This window comes from Gallus gallus, chromosome 33, assembly GCF_016699485.2.
Source record: "Gallus gallus isolate bGalGal1 chromosome 33, bGalGal1.mat.broiler.GRCg7b, whole genome shotgun sequence".
NCBI classification, from domain to species: domain Eukaryota; kingdom Metazoa; phylum Chordata; class Aves; order Galliformes; family Phasianidae; genus Gallus; species Gallus gallus.
This window is the reverse complement of record NC_052564.1, coordinates 3,583,252-3,601,668: the sequence shown is the minus strand read 5'-3', so window position 1 is coordinate 3,601,668 and position 18,417 is coordinate 3,583,252. Positions and strand designations below refer to the sequence as shown.

General features: G+C 49.6%; 1 protein-coding gene across 1 annotated transcript; it reads left to right on the top strand.

Moving 5' to 3' along the window:
* Positions 1-71: 71 nt before the first annotated feature.
* LOC121108045 (olfactory receptor 14C36-like) lies at positions 72-17,218 on the top strand. The gene is made up of 2 exons (XM_040654708.1): positions 72-81; positions 16,260-17,218. The coding sequence occupies exons 1-2, from the start codon at positions 72-74 to the stop codon at positions 17,216-17,218; spliced, it is 969 nt and encodes a 322-aa protein (XP_040510642.1).
* Positions 17,219-18,417: the final 1,199 nt, after the last annotated feature.

Genomic DNA, 18,417 nt, shown 5'->3' with positions numbered 1-18,417 from the left:
CCTATACATGTGTTTGGATTCCTTCCACTTCTACTGAGGCATCACCCCGCTCTCTTTCTCCTGAAGCGCATATGATCCTGGGTCAGTGCTGACTCTCCCATAGCAGACTCTCTCCCAACTCCCACTGTGTTCCATGTCTGTATCTCCAAGCAAATGAGATGACAGCAGGCACTGTGAAGCTGATACAGGCGGCATTAGTGGAAGTTTTGAGTGTATTTGCCAAAGGTCCAATAAATTACTTCAACAAAAGGAATCAGTGTGTGCTCAACCTATAACTTCCCAGTTTAGTTTCACTTGGTGTGTGAACAGACCTGTCTTTATCAATGATCCTGTTTCACAGAAGCACTGAAATCACAACAGACTGCTTCTTTCTTTGCCTCCACCAGGTGCAAGGACTTGTTCTTGGGTTTGCTATAAACTGTTTGGAGTTAGAGTGCTCCATGCTTAAAGACTGCCTCCTCCAAAAAAGAAAGGAGGGTGATAGTTGTAGGTGACTCCCTCCTGAGTGGAACGGAGGGCCCGATATGTCGGCCTGACCCACCTGCAGGGAGGTGTGCTGCCTCCCTGAGCCCCGGGTCGGGGATATTTCCAGGAAACTTCCTGGTCTGATCCACCCCTCTGATTACTATCCGTTATTGATAGTTCAGGCTGGCAGCGATGAGATTGCTGGCAGAACCCTGAGGGCTATAAAAAATGACTTTAGGGGGCTGGGGAGGATAATTGACAATGCAGGCATACAAGTAGTATTTGCAGGTATTCCTACAGTGGCAGGGAAAGACAATGCAATAACCAGGAAAATCCATCGCATAAACACATGGCTGAGAGGCTGGTGCAAGCGCAAGAATCTCAGGTTCTTTGATCATGGGGCGGTCTACTCGGCACCTGGCCTGAGGTCTGCAAATGGGTATCACCTGTTTCAAAGGGGGAAATGGATCCTTGCCCAGGAGCTGGCAGGACTTGTAGAGAGGTCTTTAAACTAGACATGAGGGGGGAAGGGGATAAAACCAGGCCTGCTAGAGGTGAGCCTGGGGAAGCGATAATAGGATTAGGGGTGAGGAGAGAGGCCCAGCTAAAGTGTGTCTATACCAATGCATGCAGCATGGGCAACAAACAAGAATAGTTAGAAGCCATTGTGCAGCAGGCAATGACCTAGTTGCCATTACAGAAACGTGGTGGGACCACTCCCATGATTGGAGTGCTGCAATGGATGGCTATAAACTCTTCAGGAAGGACAGGCAGGGAAGAAGGGGTGATGGAGCGGCTCTCTATGTTAAAGAGTGCATTGAGGTTAATGAACTTATGACTGGGGAAAATAAGGTTGAATCCTTATGGGTTAAGATCAGGGGAAGAGCCGACAAGGCAGACATCCTGGTCGGCGTCTGTGATTGACCGCCAAACCAGGATGAAGAGATAGATGAGTTGTTCTATGAGCAGCTGGCGGAAGCTGTGCGATCCCCAGCCCTTGTCCTCATGGGGGACTTCAACTTTCCTGACATATGCTGGGAATACAATTTAGCACAGAAGAAGCCGTCTAGGAGGTTTCTGGAATGTACGGAGGACAACTTCTTGATGCAGATGATAAGAGAACCTACGAGAGGAGCTGCCCCGTTAGACCTGCTGTTCACAAACAGAGAAGGTCTGGGGGGAGATGTAGAGGTTGGGGGCTGTCTTGGGCAGAGTGACCACAACATGGTAGAGTTCTCGATTCTTGGTGGAGGCAGGAGGGGGAACAGCAAAACTGCTACCTTGGACTTCCGGAGGGCAGACTTTGAATTGTTCAGGAGACTAGTAGGGAGAGTGCCCTAGGGCTAGGTCTTAGAGAGTAAAGGGGTACAAGATGGCTGGTTGCTCTTTAAGAAGGAAGTCTTAAAGGTGCAGGAGCAGGCTGTCCCCCTGTGCCGCAAAATGAGCCGGCGCGGAAGAAGACCGGCATGGATGAATAGGGAACTATTCTTGAGGCTCCAGGAGAAAAAGAGAATCTACCTCCTGTGGAAGCAGGGACGGGCAACCCAGAAAGAATACAAAGAAGTTGTTAAGATGTGCAGGGAGAAAATCAGAAAGGCAAAAGCCCAGCTTGAACTCAACCTGGCTGCTGGGGTAAAAGGGAACAAGAAACTCTTTTAGAAGTTTCTCAGCAGCAAGAGGAGGACCAGGGAGAATCTCCATTCTCTACTGGATGAGTCTGGCAATGTGACCACTGAGGATAAGGAAAAGGCAGATGTTCTGAATGCCGCCTTTACATCTGTCTTTAAAAGTCAGACCAGTTATCCTCAGGTTTCTCCACTCTCTGACCTGACAGCCTTGGCTGGGGAGCAGACAAAACCCCCCACAATTCAGGAGGAAACAGTCAGAGACGTGCTACTCCAACTGGACTGCCACAAGTCCATGGGACCGGATGAGATTCACCCGAGAGTGCTGAGGGAACTGGCGGAGGAGATAGCCGAGCCGCTTTCCATCATCTATCAGCGCTCCTTGTTGACGGGTGAGGTCCCAGAAGACTGGAGGCTTGCCAGTGTGACTCCCATCTACAAGAAGGGCTGCAGGGAGGATCCGGGGAACCACAGACCTGTTAGCCTGACCTCGGTGCCAGGGAAGATTATGGAGCAGATTGTCTTGAGGGAGATCACGCGGCACGTGCGGGACTGTTGCTTTCAGCAACAACGATGTTAGCCACAAGCGTTAGGCCTCTGCACGCACTGATCAATAGCCTGATCAGGGCCAAATGACTGCAGACACACAACAATATGATGAGCAGCAAAATGGCCTTTATTCACTACTAAACACAGCTTATATACATTTTTACCTACAAAACCGCGCTGTCATGTCCCACTCTGATTGGTTCACACCAGATAACATTGTGCCTTATTTGGCCATTTCCACATTCTTTTCTCATCCTTCTTCTCCTGTTTTCTCTGCAACAAGGTCAGCACGATAGCACTGTCTCTCTGTGTTTAGGGAGAGGCCTGTCCCGTACATCCCGTTGCCCCGCAAGATGCCTACTACAACACAGGACAACTGGGGGATCAGGCCTAAGCCAGCATGGGTTCATGAAGGGCAGGTCCTGCTTGACCAACCTGATCTCCTTCTATGATCTAGTGACCTGTCTGGTGGATGAGGGAAAGGCTGTTGATGTGGTCTACCTAGACTTCAGCAAAGCTTAGACACAGTCTCCCACAGTATTCTCCTGCAGAAGCTGGCAGATCGTGGCCTTGGACAGGTACACTCTTGGCTGGGTAAGGAACTGGCTGGAGGGCCTGGGCCCAGAGAGTGGTGGTGAATGGAGTTAAATCCAGCCTGGCGAGCAGTCACTGAGTGGTGTTCCCCAGGGGCCGGTGCTGGGGCCTGTCCTCTTTAATATCTTTATTGATGAAGTGGATGAGGGTATTGAGTGCACCCTCAGTAAGTTTGCAGATGACACCAAGTTGGCTGAAAGTGTTGATCTGCCCTGAGGGTAGCGAGGCCTTACAGAGGGATCATGGATAGGCTGGATGGCTGGGCTGAAGCCAATGGGATGGGATTCAACAAGACCAAATGCCGAGGTCCTGCACTTTGGCCACAGTAACCCCAGGCAACGCTACAGACTTCGGGACAGAGTGGCTGGAAGACTGTGTAGAGGAAATGGACCCTGGGGGTGTTGATTGACGCTAGACTGAACATGAGCCAGCAGTGTGCCCAGGTGGCCAAGAAGGCCATTGGCATCCTGGCTTGTATCAGGAGCAGCGTGGCCAGCAGGAACAGGGAAGTAATTATCCCCCTGTACTCAGCATTTGTGAGGCCACACCTTGAGTACTGGGTCCAGTTTTGGGCCCCTCACTGGAAGAAAGACATCGAGGCCCTGGAGCGTGTCCAGAGGAGGGCAACTAAACTGGTGAGGGGTCTGGAGCACAGGCCTTATGAAGAGCGGCTGAAGGATCTGGGATTGTTCAGTCTGGAGAAGAGGAGGCTCAGGGGAGACCTTATTGCTCTCTATAACTACCTGAAGGGAGGTTGTAGTGAGCTGGGGGTCAGCCTCTTCTCTCGTGTGACTAGTGATAGGACGAGAGGGAACAGCTACAAACTGTGCCAGGGAAGGTTCAGGCTGAACATTAGAAAATACAACTTCTCTGAAAGGGTGGTCAGGCACTGGAATGGGCTGCCCAGAGAGGTGGTGGAGTCACCGAGCCTGGTGGTGTTCAAAGAGCGTTTGGATGTTGTGTTGAGGGACATGGTTTAGCGAGAACCATTGGTGAAGGGCAAATGGTTGGACTCGATGATCCTGTGGGTCTTTTCCAACCTTAGCAATTTTATGATTCTATGATTCTATGACTCTATGATTCTATAACACTTCTATGATTCTATGATTCTATGATTCTATGCTTCTGATTCTATGATTCTATGATTCCATGATTCTATGATTCTATGAACGAAGGGATCTCAAAGGTAATCTAGTTCCAACTCCCATGCTGCAGGCAGCAATGCCAACCACTAAATCAGGCACTACATCAGGCTGCCCGAGGCCCCATCCAGCCTGGATTTGAACACCTCCAGGGATGGGGCATCCACCACTTCTCTGGGCTGCCTGTGCCAGGACCTCACCACAGTCTCAGTGAAAAAATCCCCCCAGTTTCTAATCTAAATCTCACCTCTTTTAATTTAGAATGGAACCTGTTTGTGCTGTCACTCTCTATCCATGTAAAAAAGGTAGATGTTTCTACCCTGTTGCTTCTAAGCTCTCTATCAGTACTGGAAGGCTGCAGTGTGTTCTCCTCCGATTTCTTTCTACACCAGTTCCCTCAGCTTGTCTTCCTAGCAGAGGTTCTCCAGCCCTCTGATCATCCTCATGGCTTTCCTTCGGACCTGCTCCAAAAGCTCTACATCATTCTCCATACGGGGCCTTCTGAGAGCTGAGTAGAGAAGGATAATGCCCTGCCTCGCTCTGATGGCCACCTCTCTGTTGATGCAGCCAAGGGTACCGTTGGCCTCTCAGGCTGCAAGCACACACTGCTGGCTCCTGTTAAGGTTTTCATCTCCCAGGACCTCTAAGTCCTTCCCTGCAGGGCAGCTCTCAAGGAGTTCTTCCCTCATACCTGGGATTGTTCCAACACAAGTGCAAAACCTTGCACTTGATCTTGTGGAACATCATGATATTTCTTTGGGCCCACTTTTCAAGCCTGTCCAGGTCCCTCTGGATGGCACACCTTCATTCTGTCGTGCCAACTGCACCACACAGCTTGGTGTCATCAGCAGACTTACTGAGGGTGCGCTCTATCTCATCATCCATGCCACTGCTAGGCGTTGAAGAGCTCTGGTCCCAAGGCTGACCCCTGGGGACACCACTTGTGATCGGCCTCCACCTCGTGGAGCCCATTTCCCAGACAGCCATTTGGTAAATGTCATTTGGTAACAGTCCTTTGGCTGCGACCTTCCAACCAATTTCTTACCCAATTCTTACCCAGCAGTCCACCCTTCAAATCCATCTCACACATCACTCGACGGAGATAAGGATGTGACGTGGGACCATGCCAAAAGCCTGTCATAAGTCCTGACTGATTTTTGTACTGGTCTATGTAACTGATGCATTGTCAAAGCATCCAAATTATCATTCTGACCATAAAGCAGCACAAAATGTAGTGAAGCTTTAGGAAAATACTGATTTCGCATTTAGATCCTGAAAACACTGACTTAACAAAACACAATAAATCTCAGGACTGATGTTGTGCTACAGTAAAATACATCTTCTTACTGCACACACAAAGAAATTGTTTATTGGATTGTTTCTTTGCTTACAGCTGGCACCTGGTAGATAAGTGTGTTTCTGTAACACAGCAACCTTCACTTCGGTATCCAGAGAGCTGTTATTGGAATGGTCTGGAGTTCAGCAGAGACCAAAGAATTCAGAAGAGAATCATTACCCGAGCTGCAGTGACACAACAGACTGGGTGTGACAGCAAGAACAGAAATAACTAACTGCTACACAGGCGTAATTTAGGAAGTTAGTGATAAATATTTGGAAAGGAGGTCAGGACGTGAGACAACAAAGATGAAATGCAAATATAGCAAATCATTTCAATTACAGTAAACAGGAATAAAATAAATAAGGAATAGGAGGTATGTTAAATCCTTATTGACTGTGAGCAGATTTCTGTGTTGGAAATCTATTAAAATATACAAAATATTAGACAAATGTGTTGTGGGTTAACTGTAGTTTCAATTAATATACCAAGGTGAAAGAGAGGCTGAATTCAATAGCAGTTTCAAAGTGTGCAGAGAAACCTGCATTTGATGCACAGCCATTAACACACACAATTTGTTGTCAGTGGGTATTAAGCAAGGAAAGAATAAAGTGCTTTTTTTGCCTCAACCCAGGAACTGGTTAACTGTGTTTTCTCCCCTGTCCTGTTGAGGAGGGGCAGTGACAGAGCAGCATGGAGGGCACCTGGGAGCCAGGCAAGGTGAGCACAGTGCTGCTGGGGGCTGAGTTCCAGGGTGCTTTTGGAGTCCCAGCCCTGCAACACGGTGTCTCCATGTGCTTTCCCCTCTGCAGGACAGCCCGACCCCACTGATCCATAGGCAGCCCCTGGCAGCTCTGTGCAGGCACTGTGTGGGGCAGCGTGCCTGCAGAGGTACGGAGATGTGCCCCCAAGCACAGCCCCTGACACCACACGCCCTCCTTCTCACAGCGCCTACTTCCTCTCCTTTATTTCATCTTCCACTTCATCATGGTGCACCCTGGCTCACCTTTTAGCTCTTTCCCCCCACTTTGGCAAATTTCCATTGTGTGTTTCGCCACAATCAGCAACTTTCTATCTTGGTGCACTGTGACTCCAAACAGTTTATACCAAGCCCAAGAACAAGTCCATGCACCTGGTGGAGGCAAAGAAAGAAGCAGTCCATTGTGATTTCAGAGCTTCTGTGAAACAGGTTCATTGATAAAAACAGGGCTGATCACACATCAAGTGAAGCTAAACTGGGAAGTTTTAGGATGAGCACACACTGATTCCTTTTGATGAAGTAATATGTAAGTCCTTCAGCTAATATACTGATACCTTCCAGTAATCCAGCCTATATGAGCTCCACGGTGCCTGCTGCCATCTCATTTGCCTGCAGAGACAGAGATGGAACACAGAGGCTGTGGGAGTCAGCACTGACCCAGAGTTCATATGGGCTCCAGAAGAAACAGAGCAGGGTGATGCCTCAGTAGAAGTGGAAGGAATCCAAACACATGTATAGGAACATGATTACCACTAATGATTATTACACACACAAACATATATATGAACAGCAAATAAAAATGAAATTATTAATGAAAATAAATAAATAGTATAAACAGAAAGGAACATCAAATAAACCCATGATGGAGAAGACCGTGAATCATTTGCAGACACAGATGAGAAGTTTATCCCTACTGAAATGAGTCCATGATATCATTTTCCTCACTGCATCCTTGAGCTCCTGGTTCCTCATGCTGTAGATGAGGGGATTCAGGGTCGGAGGCATGACTGAGTACAGAACTGCCATCGTCAGATCCAGGGCTTGGGAGGAAAGAGAGGGGGGCCTCAGACCGGCAAAAATGGCAGTGCTGAGAAACAGGGAGAGCACGGCCAGGTGAGGGAGGCACGTGGAGAAGGCTTTGTGCCGTCCCTGCTCAGAGGGCATCCTCAGCACGGCCCTGAAGATCTGCACATAGGAGAAGAGAATGAAAGCAAAACATCCAAATAAGACAATGGACACTAAAGACAATAAGCCCAACTTCCCTGAGATAAGACTGTGAGCAGGAGAGCTTGAGGATCTGAGGGGATTTCACAGAAGAACTGATCCACAGCATTGCCTTGGCACAGAGGCAGGGAAAATGTATTGGCAGTGTGCAGCAGGAGAATTAAGGACCCCAGTGCCCCAGGCAGCTGCTGCCATGGTGGCACAAGCTCTGCTGCCCAGCAGGGTCCCGTAGTGCAGGGGCTTGCAGATGGCAACAGTAGCGGTCATAGGACATGATGGTGAGAAGGGAATACTTCTGCATGAGAACAAAGACAAAACAAAAAGAGCCTGTGCAGGCACATCCTGCTGTAGGAGATGGCCCTGGTGTGCCAGAGGGCATTGGCCATGGCTTTGGGGAGAGTGGTGGAGATGCAGCCCAGGTCGAGGAGGGCGAGGTTGAGGAGGAAGAAGTACATGGGGGTGTGCAGGCGGTGGTCGCAGGCTACGGCTGTGCTGATGAGGCCGTTGCCCAGGAGGGCAGCCAGGTAGATGCCCAGCAAGAGCCAGAAGTGCAGGAGCTGCAGCTGCCGCGTGTCTGCCAACGCCAGGAGGAGGAACTCGCTGATGGAGCTGCTGTTGAGCATCTGCGGTTCCTGGGCATGGAGTCCTGTTCAGGGTGCAGGAGATAATGACAAGACAAGACCATTCTCAGTGACACTCATCCCACCATTCTATAAAGACTTTCTTTCTTTAATGAGGGTGTTCATTTAGTTCCATCACTTGTGTTTAACTTCATGAGGTTCATGATTCTATAAGAAGTAGAAGCTGAAGCAGCTTTAGTCTTCCTCTCATTTCCTAATCATATTCCAGCCTCCTGGATATTTTCTTCATAGGAGCTGTTTCCATGTCTCATGTCTTTACCATGTCTGCACTCAGGGTGCCCATCCCTACCTCTGTGCTCTTAAAATTCTTTTAGAGAAAGCTGTCTATTTGAAGGATAAGTGCATTATTCATGTCTGCAGAAAAACAAACTGACGAATAACTCATCTGGTGCTGTCCTTTGGGAGAGGAGAGGCTGAGAGCACATGAGGAGATTGCTCATATAACAGCAGACTGAGAGAGGTACAATTGAGGATTCTCAGAGATGTGTTCACATTTCACATCTCCCTTCAGGTTTCTGCCTCTAACTCTTTCCCTTCCCTAAGAACAGGAAACAGAAAATCCCTGCCTTGTCTCTCCTCTTGCAAAGTGCTCTTGGAAACACTCTGGGATGCAGTGTAGTAGTGATCCCTCTGCCCCAGGCAGCAGCTCCGGCAGCAGAAGGCCCCTGCCCTGCCCTGCCGGGGGGCTCCTTCCCACCACACGTCTCCCCACAGCGCCCTGGGCAGCTCCCCGGGCAGGCTGAGTGCTGAGCCTGGCAGGCGGCAGAGTCCCTGCCCCGGCACACAGCCCCTGGGGCACAGCAGGGACGCTGCTCTGCACCACAGCCCTGGGCACCCGGCTGCACCCACGGCTGCACAGCCTTTAGCCGTCTTGGGACACGCAGCCCTCAGGGCTGTGCTCTGATGCTGCAGCATGGAAGCCCCCATCTGGAGCAGGTCTTTTTCCACAATAAAGAGCACCAAGTGTCTGAAGCCTGATCTGCTCTGGGTTGTCCCAAATTTAGTGATCTCTCTAGAAAAATCAGATTCATTGCCTGCAGCGAGCAACTTACCTTGTCAAAGTCAATGAGTAGTGCTCCTGCAGTCAGCTCACAGCTTGCTCACTCTCCACACAGCCTGTAAACTCTCACCCTTCTCTCCACCCCGTAACCTGCAGATCATGTCCCCAGCCCTGCTGTGCTGTGCAGAAGAGCTGCTCCTGGGCACAGCTGTCTCTCTGCAGCACTGCCCTCTTGTATGAGCTCCCTGTTTCCCAGGAGCCCGGCCCAGATCAGCAGCAGAGGAGATGATTTCATTCTCCCCAAAGCTCTCCCTGGAGATATCCACGGCCCTCCTGAGCTGAGGGCTCCCACAGCTCCTGCAAGGCAGCAGCGTCATTACTGCAGAACATACTTCCAAGTCAGCTCCATTAACAAGCAAGTCCCCTGAATTTCAGAAGCATGGATGTTCCTACTAAATGAAATTTGACCACGAGAGTAGCAAATGCCAAATGTCAAAACCTCTGCTCATGATGCATAGGAAGAAAGACAGACAGACAGACAGACAGACAAGGATGGGGAGGGGTTGAGTTCCCCTGTTCTGGGCAGTGGTAGAGCTGAGGCATTGCAGGCATAACATTACAGATTCATACAGTGGTTTCGGTTGGAGGGGACGTTAAATAGCACCTAGTTCCAAGCCCTCAGCCACGGGCAGGACTGCCAACCACAGATGAGGCTGCCCAGGATCTCATCCATCCTGACCTTGAATGTCTCCAGGGATGGCACACACAGAATATCTTTGGGCAACCTGTTCCACTTCCTTTGAGTAGAAAAGTTTGTTCCTAACAGTGAAAGCCAAAATCTCCCCCCTCTAATTTAAAGCCATTTCCCATTGTCCTTATTACTATCTGACCATCTCATCCCAAGCGTAGGGGTTCAGCATCTCATCAGCTGATGGAAAACCTGGTGCTGAAATGGGATCAGTTCTCCTAGAGGTCCATGGGAGCAGGAGTCCTCTTAGTTGAGTTCAGATGTGCACAGTGAGGTGTCTATGTGTGAGCCCCTCATTCTGAATGCTTGGTCTTTCATTGAACAGGGACGGACTGCAGTTGCTCACACAGACACGCTCAGTGAGTGCCCAAGGTGCCTGGGGTGATCCTAGTTGTGTGCTGGTGCTTGTAAAGTGTGGTGGAACATCTCTGAGATAGACACCTCCTTCCTGAGTATCAGCTGAGGGCCAGAAGGGAGGTAATTCTTGGCCATCCTAAATGCCACCACAGCCCTGTGCTTCAGGGCACCCAGTGTGCCTTTTGCACCTGTCCCCATGTTGTATTGTTCCGCTGACCAAATGGATGAGCTCACAACAGAAGAGTCAGATCTTCCTCTCTGCTCCGTCTGTGGCATACTCTGGAGTTCAAGGCATTACAAAGCTATGGCACGTCTACGTTCTTTCACTGACAACACCTCATTTTGAAGATACCAAATTGGGAGGTGCTGTTGCCTCCACTGAGGGTGGAGAGGACTTGCAGAGAGATGTGGACAAGTTAGAGAACAGGGCATGCAGCAACCACATTAAGAATAACAAGAACAAGGGACTGATTCCACACCTGGGGAGGGTCAACCCTGGACATACACACTGACTGGGGATGGGACACTGTCTTGCTATCAGGGATGTGGGGGTCCTGGTTGTGCAAAGGTCATTGTCCTGCTCTGCACTGCCGCAGCCTCACCTAGAGCACTGGGTGCACTGCTGGACATCACAGAACATAAAGGACATAAAACTATGGGAGTGTGTCCAAAGCAGAGCACTGGACGAGGACCCCAAGGAAAGGAGTTACAGCACCAAGATTGCAGGAGTTCAAGAAGCATTCAGACAACACTCTCGATGATATGGTCTGCTATTTGAGTAGTTGTGTGGAGCCAGAAGTTGGACTTGATAATCCTTGTGTGTCCTTTCCAGCACAGGATATTCTAGGATTCTATGATAGTGGGTACAAGCATGATGATGTTGGAGTCACTGTGCTGTGGCAGTGGATAGGAGCTTACTGACACCTGAGTCGTTGTGGTGTCTCGGTGGTGTAGTGAGCAGTGATGTCAGAATTACTGAGTTGTGGCAGTGGTCAGGATTACAGTGGTGTCAGAGTCACAGCACTGTGAATTAAGGGGAGAAAATCTCAGTGAGTTCAGCACCACTGCATTATATCACAGCTGATACGAGCGCAGTGGTGTTGCAGTCAGTCAGGAGCTCTGCATGTGGGTGAGCATCAGACATGGCATCGCCAGAACCAAACACTCCCAGTGAGGAAATGGAGCGTGAAAAACAGCTAGGCCTCAGAGATCTGAAGTTCCAAGTTTTATTGTCACTGGCTATTTGTTCAGACTGGGCCCTTCTCACATCCCACAGCCTGGGATGAGATACACTGCCCACATGGGACTTGGGCCTCATGGCATCCTTGTGCCCCATGCAGAGCCTGGGAGATGCTGTCCCCTTGTCTTTCATTTGACTCACACCAACGCCCATCTCACTGCCCCAGGAAGGGTCCTGAGCCAGCATGAGGGACAGGATCTCCCTGCCAAGGGTCTGGGGATCAGGGCTTGGCCTTTCTGCTTCATAACACAAAGGAGGCTTTTCTTAGCATCACAGCCACCATCCCAGTGCCTTTGCCTGCCTGTCAGCATGGCTGCCAATTATCTGCTCTAACAAGTCCCTGGGGAAGATTTCTTGTTAGTAGCCCTCAGTGGGGCCCATTAATACTCCAAGAAACTTCTCTGTTCCTTCTGACTTGGTCTTCTTGAGCACTTCATGCCATCTTCTCTCTGCACTGTAGGTTGATGGACTGAGCAGCGAAGGCCACCTGAGGCCCATTGAAACCTAAGGAGCCCTCATGTGCCTTGTGCCTTCCTGTCCTCTTCTTCAGGTGTTCAGAACATGTACAGCTAACTGGAGAGGTATCTGGAGAAAGCTTAAAGAGCAAGAGTCAGATGGGCATTTAAGAAGTCTCTATATTTATTTATTTATTTATTTATTTATGGTTGTGTTTAAACAAGAATTTAAAGCAGCACTTGGCAGTTGATACTGATCCAGGATGTCCCCTAATGAGCTTTGCTCTGTCACTTTGTGGAGAAACATCCTCCTCAACTTCCCCACTCCATTTCTACTCCCATTGGCCCCATGGGACTTGCATCACTTTCCCCCACATCACTCTTCTCCTCTGGAGTCACCTGCTCACTGTTAAACCTCCTTTGCACCAACTCCCACTGGCTTTCCTCAGACAACCAGCTGCACGTGGGCAATGAAAGAGTTCTCTTTTTTTTTTTTGCCAACAAACAGAAGGAAATGTGATGCAATTGAATGAACAGTAAAACACAGTGATCAGCTGCATGCCTTGTCCAAGCTGCATCTACTGAGCTTTGTCTTTCACCCAGAATATCTGTACAAGAAATGAGTTAGACAGAGATAGGAAGGGATAGATATAATCACAGTGAATGAGTTGACAAGAGAGTCCGTCAGACTTTGGAGAGATGGAGCAGGTTCCCGTAATGTTCCTGAAGGTCACAGATCAGCCAGATAGTTGGGAGGTATCTGAGTGAACAAAGAACAAGGGATGGGGAAGTCTGGAACGGGGTGGGAAGAGCGTGTGTCCAGATGGCCTGCTGAAAACATGCCCTTCAGCATGGTCACGTATTAAGGAGAGCTGGAGACCTCTGGAGGATGAGAGACATGAAATACGCAGCAGGGTAGAGCAGCAGTTGCGTTGTCCTGCAAACACATTTCTGGAAAAGACTTTCATTTTTCAAGGAAAAAAAAAAAAAAAGTAGACACAAAATCCCATCAAAGACCACTGCTTTCAGTTTAAAAAAGAAAGCGGACATCTGAGAATATCAGAATTTGAGTAGTGTGTTAACACATTTACATTGATTTCTATCTTTTTCATTCAATTCTGTGTTTCAATTTTGTTGACATAAACATCTTCCAGACTTACAGCTTCAAAAAGAAAACCTCTGTTTGTCTCTCCTCACATGGAAGTGCTCCAAACCAAATAAGGTTGTGTGAACTTTTCAAAATCCACTCCCGTTTGCTGACATCTTTCTTCTCCTGGAGGCACCACTCTGGATAATGCCTTCCCTCCACGTTCCAGACATGGTCTTCTTCATATAAAAAAGGAGGAGAGTGACTCTTTACATCATTTCTGAATAGTAGGTAAAGCATGAATGGTAATAAGCTAAAAGAGAGATTTACATTTGATGTTGGGAAGGCATTCCTTACATTTTGTAGATCATGATGTGAGGTGCAGGACGGGTGTGGAACAGGTAGCCCAGAGAAGTTGTGGCTGCCCCATCCCTGGAGACGTTCAAGATGTCACGGGCCCCAGGCATCCAGATCTACTGTGTGACAGCCCTGCCCACAGCAAGGGAGTTGGAATTAGATGCTCTTTAAGGTCCTTCCAACCCAACTCATTCAAGGATTCTGCGATTCCTGTCACTTTCTTCCAAGTTGAAATCCCTTTTTTAAGGTATTCCCTGATCACCTCCTCTTTTACTCAGGACACATGTGCATTGAACCGACATTTCCCACCTGTCTCTGGCACCTAGGATTCCAAGAAGCCCAGGCCAACTAATTAACAGCAAGGGCAGGAAGGAAAGGAGTATCAGAGTCTTTTCCATGTCCTGTCTCACCAGGTTCCCTGCCCCATTCTACTCTGGGCCCACATTCTCCCTAGTCTTCCTTTTGTAGCTTACATATTTCTACAAGCCCTTCTCGTCTGTGATATGCCTGGGCACATTCAATTGCAGTTGATCTCTAACTTTCCTAAGCTCATCTCAGCAGGTACAGTGGACGAAGTCTCTGCATTGCTGCCAGGTGACCTCTTCTAGTCCGCTCCCTGTATGTTTGTGCTTGACCAGGTCTACCGTTCCCATCTGTCTGTGGAGAACATCTTCCACATGCTCTTACTGATCAGGAAGCCAGGAATGGAGACTGTTGGTCTCCTCTGTTGGCCATTTCCATTCACTCTGACCTGGCTGCTCTGCCATCCCCAGGCAGAATTCAGTGCACAGAGGGCATTCGCCCTTCCTTGTCTCCTCGCCCATCCATCGTAAAGACTCTGTATCCCCCTTGTGCTGCAGTTCTGTTGTGGAAGCCATTAAACCCTGTCCCCGTGGTCCAAACAAGACCTCAGGCCTGCAACTGTACAAACATTTCTAGCTCTGCATGTGCTGCTGTTCTAATAGTGTAAGAACACATAAGAAAACAACCTAATTGGAAAGCGTCATTGAACTTAGACTGACTGGCAGGATAGCCCATCTTTGCTTTTTGTGTTCAGATGGTGGCATAAAGGCATTAGTTCCATTGTGGGGCTCAAGGTTGTCCAAGAAGCACAGGCACTCGTAGGGCATGGCCTTCCTGATGGCCCTGTGCTGCATTTGCAGCTGCATGGGCTACTGCCATGCACAGGGGAAGTCCACCCCTCCCTGTCCTTCTCCATGTGCCTTTTTTGTGACAGCAAACACTCTCTGGTAGGACTAACCATATGTCTGGAATTGGTCACTGTACGCTGGATATTTGGTGGTTAATTCAGCAGATATCAAAGCATAGACATGATGCTGTTGTCTTTCAGGAGCTGTCGGCCATGGAGACCCAGGGACATCTCAGGGGAGATGAGACGAGAGGATGAAAATCACCTCCTCTGCTGCTGATCTGGGCTGGGCTCCTGGGATACAGGGAACACCTACAAGTGGGCAGCGCTGCAGAGAGACAGCTGTGCCCAGGAGCAGCTCTTCTGCACAGAACAGCAGGGCTGGGGGAATGTTCTGCAGATGACATGAAGATAGAAGAGAAAGGACAGAGAGATTACAGGATGTATGGGGTGTGAACAGCCTATGAGCTCACGGCAGGAGGACTGCTCACAGCTCGTGGCAAGGTAAGTCTTGCTGCAGGCAATGCAGCTGCTTTTAATGGGCAATCACAAAATTTGAGACAACCCATAGGAGATCAGCCAGAAGACATACCATTTTTGCTAATCATGGAGAAGGAACTGCTCCAGCTGAGGGCTTCTGTGCTGCAGTGACAGAGCACAGCCCTGACAGCTGCGTGCCCCAGGACAGCTGCAGGCTGTGCAGCCGGGGGTGCAGCCGGGTGCCCAGGGCTGTGGTGCAGAGCAGGGTCCCTGCTGTGCCCCAGGGGCTGTGTGCCGGGGCAGGGACTCTGCCGCCTGCCAGGCTCAGCACTCAGCCTGCCCGGGGAGCTGCCCAGGGCGCTGCGGGGAGACGTGTGGGGGGAAGGAGCCCCCCGGCAGGGCAGGGCAGGGGCCTTCTGCTGCCACAGCTGCTGCCTGGGGCAGGGGGATCACAGCTTAAGTGCACCATAGGGTGATTCCAAAGGTGTTTGCTCCTCTTTGCAAGAGGAGAGACAGGGCAGGGATTTTTCTTTTATACCCTAAGGGAAGGGAAAAGGATTGGAGGCAGAAATCTGAAGGGAGCCAGAAATTATAAACACGTCTGAGAACCCTGAATTGTACCTTTCTCTGTCTGCTGTTATATGAACAATCTCCTCATGTGCTTTCAGCCTCTCCTCCCCCAAATGACAGCACCAGCTGAAATTATTGTCATTCTCTGCCGTCATGAATAATGTACGTAGCCTCCGATCAAACAGATTTCTGTAACAGAAGTTGAAGTACATCAAAGTTAGGGTTAGGGGCTCTAAGAGCAGTTGGGGTAAAGAAAAGAGATGTGGCAACAGTTCCTACGAGGAAAATATCCAGGAGCCTGGGATATGAATAGGAATTGAGAGGAAACTAAACAATTCTTAAGTTTCTACTTCTTACATGATTCTGAAGCTCATGAAAATAAAATCATGCTATGGAGTTAAATGAATTTTCAAAGTGTGGCAGGAGGAGTGTCTCTGAGAATGGTATCGACTCATCATTATCTTCTGAACTCTGAACAGGACTCCATGGCCAGGAACCACAGATGCCCAACAGCAGCTCCATCAGCGAGTTCCTCCTCCTGGCGTTGGCAGACACGCGGCAGCTGCAGCTCCTGCACTTCTGGCTCTTGCTGGGCATCTACCTGGCTGCCCTCCTGGGCAACGGCCTCATCAGCACAGCCGTAGCCTGCGACCACCGCCTGCACACCCCCATGTACTTCTTCCTCCTCAACCTCGCCCTCCTCGACCTGGGCTGCATCTCCACCACTCTCCCCAAAGCCATGGCCAATGCCCTCTGGGACAACAGGGCCATCTCCTATGCAGGATGTGCTACCCAGCTTTTTTTCTTTCTTTTCTTTTTTGGAGCAGAATATTCCCTTCTCACTGTCATGGCCTATGACCGCTACGTTGCCATCTGCAAGCCCCTGCACTATGGGACCCTGCTGGGCAGCAGAGCTTGTGCCACCATGGCAGCAGCTGCCTGGGGCACTGGGCTTCTCCATGCTGTGCTACACACTGCCACTATATTTTCCCTGCCTCTGTGCCAAGGCAATGCTGTGGATCAGTTCTTCTGTGAAATCCCCCAGATCCTCAAGCTCTCCTGTTCTGGTTCTTACCTCAGGGAATTTGGACTTGTCATATTTAGTATCTTAATCTTTTTTGGGTGGTTTGTCTTCATTGTTGTGTCCTATGTGCAGATCTTCAGGGCCGTGCTGAGGATACCCTCTGAGCAGGGACGGCACAAAGCCTTCTCCACGTGCCTCCCTCACCTGGCCGTGGTTTCCCTGTTTGTCACCACTTGCATGTTTGCCTACCTGAAGCCCCCCTCTATCTCCTCCCCATCCCTGGACCTGGTGGTGGCTGTGTTATACACAGTGGTACCTCCAGTCATGAATCCCATCATCTACAGCATGAGGAACCAGGAGATCAAGCAAGCTCTCAGGAAACTCTTTGGACATATATTGCTACGGCATCAGTAAAATGGAAAAGCTCGGACAGCCTTTATTTCTTCTCTTTCGCCCTCACTCCCTCTTTGTTGTTCCTATGGTAATTCTAATTCCAATGAACCAATACTGTTCATCACATTTCTTATTTATTTTCTACCTTTGTCCTCTGGCTGGCAAGCCTAATGGACAAAAGTAACCTGGCTCTTTGAATCAATAAAGAAATCATCAGAATATCATTGATCTCAGCTCCCACCTCCTCTGGATCCCAGAGAGCAGCCCTGCACACAGGAGGGGTGCAGGAACCAAGAGCCCAACTGCCACACGGAGCTGCAGCCCTGCTGTCTGTGGGGCTGCCCCTCACCGCCCAATGGCCTCTCCCTCTCTGCTGCCTTTCAGTTGTGCTGCTGCTTCCCTGGAGCCACGGCCATGGGCAGCAGCAGGACGGGGTCTTTTCAGTGCAGCTCTCTTTGCAGCACCACGCTGTTTTCCTTTCTCCTTGCAGTTGTGTCAGCCCTCAGGTCCTGTGTTACGTAGCAGACCAAGGAGAAACACTTTGCCTGAGGTGTGCCTGGAATTGTCTCAAAGGCTTGGGAGAGCATTGCCGTGACAACAGACAGAAGGCTGGAGACTTGGGGGAGGAGAGTCCTGTGAAAAATGAGATGGCCTTGCTCTGTCCAAAACGTTCCCATTGTGCTGTAAGAAGTTCTCACTGCAAACTTGTTTTTGATGGACTTGTTTATGGCCAACTCACTCTCAGCCCAGGATGGCACACCTGTACATCTATGTGAGAAACACGCTCAAAATCCACAGTTTCTAATGTTGATCTTTAGGCCAAGATCTCTGTGAAGAGAAGTTTATTCATTAGTGCAGTAATGGGCGCACACCCCCTACTGACAAGGGAGAAATTGCACAACTAGTCAGAGAAATCCATCCCAGTGTATACCCTGGGTCCGACGCAGGTAAAGCCTCTCCTGGCACTCATTGGTTAAGCGTCTCAGGCTCACAACCTTCTCACACTGGTGCTACCTGATATTTCCATACAGTGTCTGTTACCAACCCTTTGTTTTTAGGTGTGTTCTGTACTTTTTATGGTGCTAGGAGGACAATATTTTCAACAATCTGCCCACTAGTTCTGTCCTGTACCGGACTCTCCCCTGCCGTATATAATTACCCTACCTAGTATTGCCTTTGCCAATTCTACCCAGGTTGGAACGCCCCAGTCTCAACCTTGC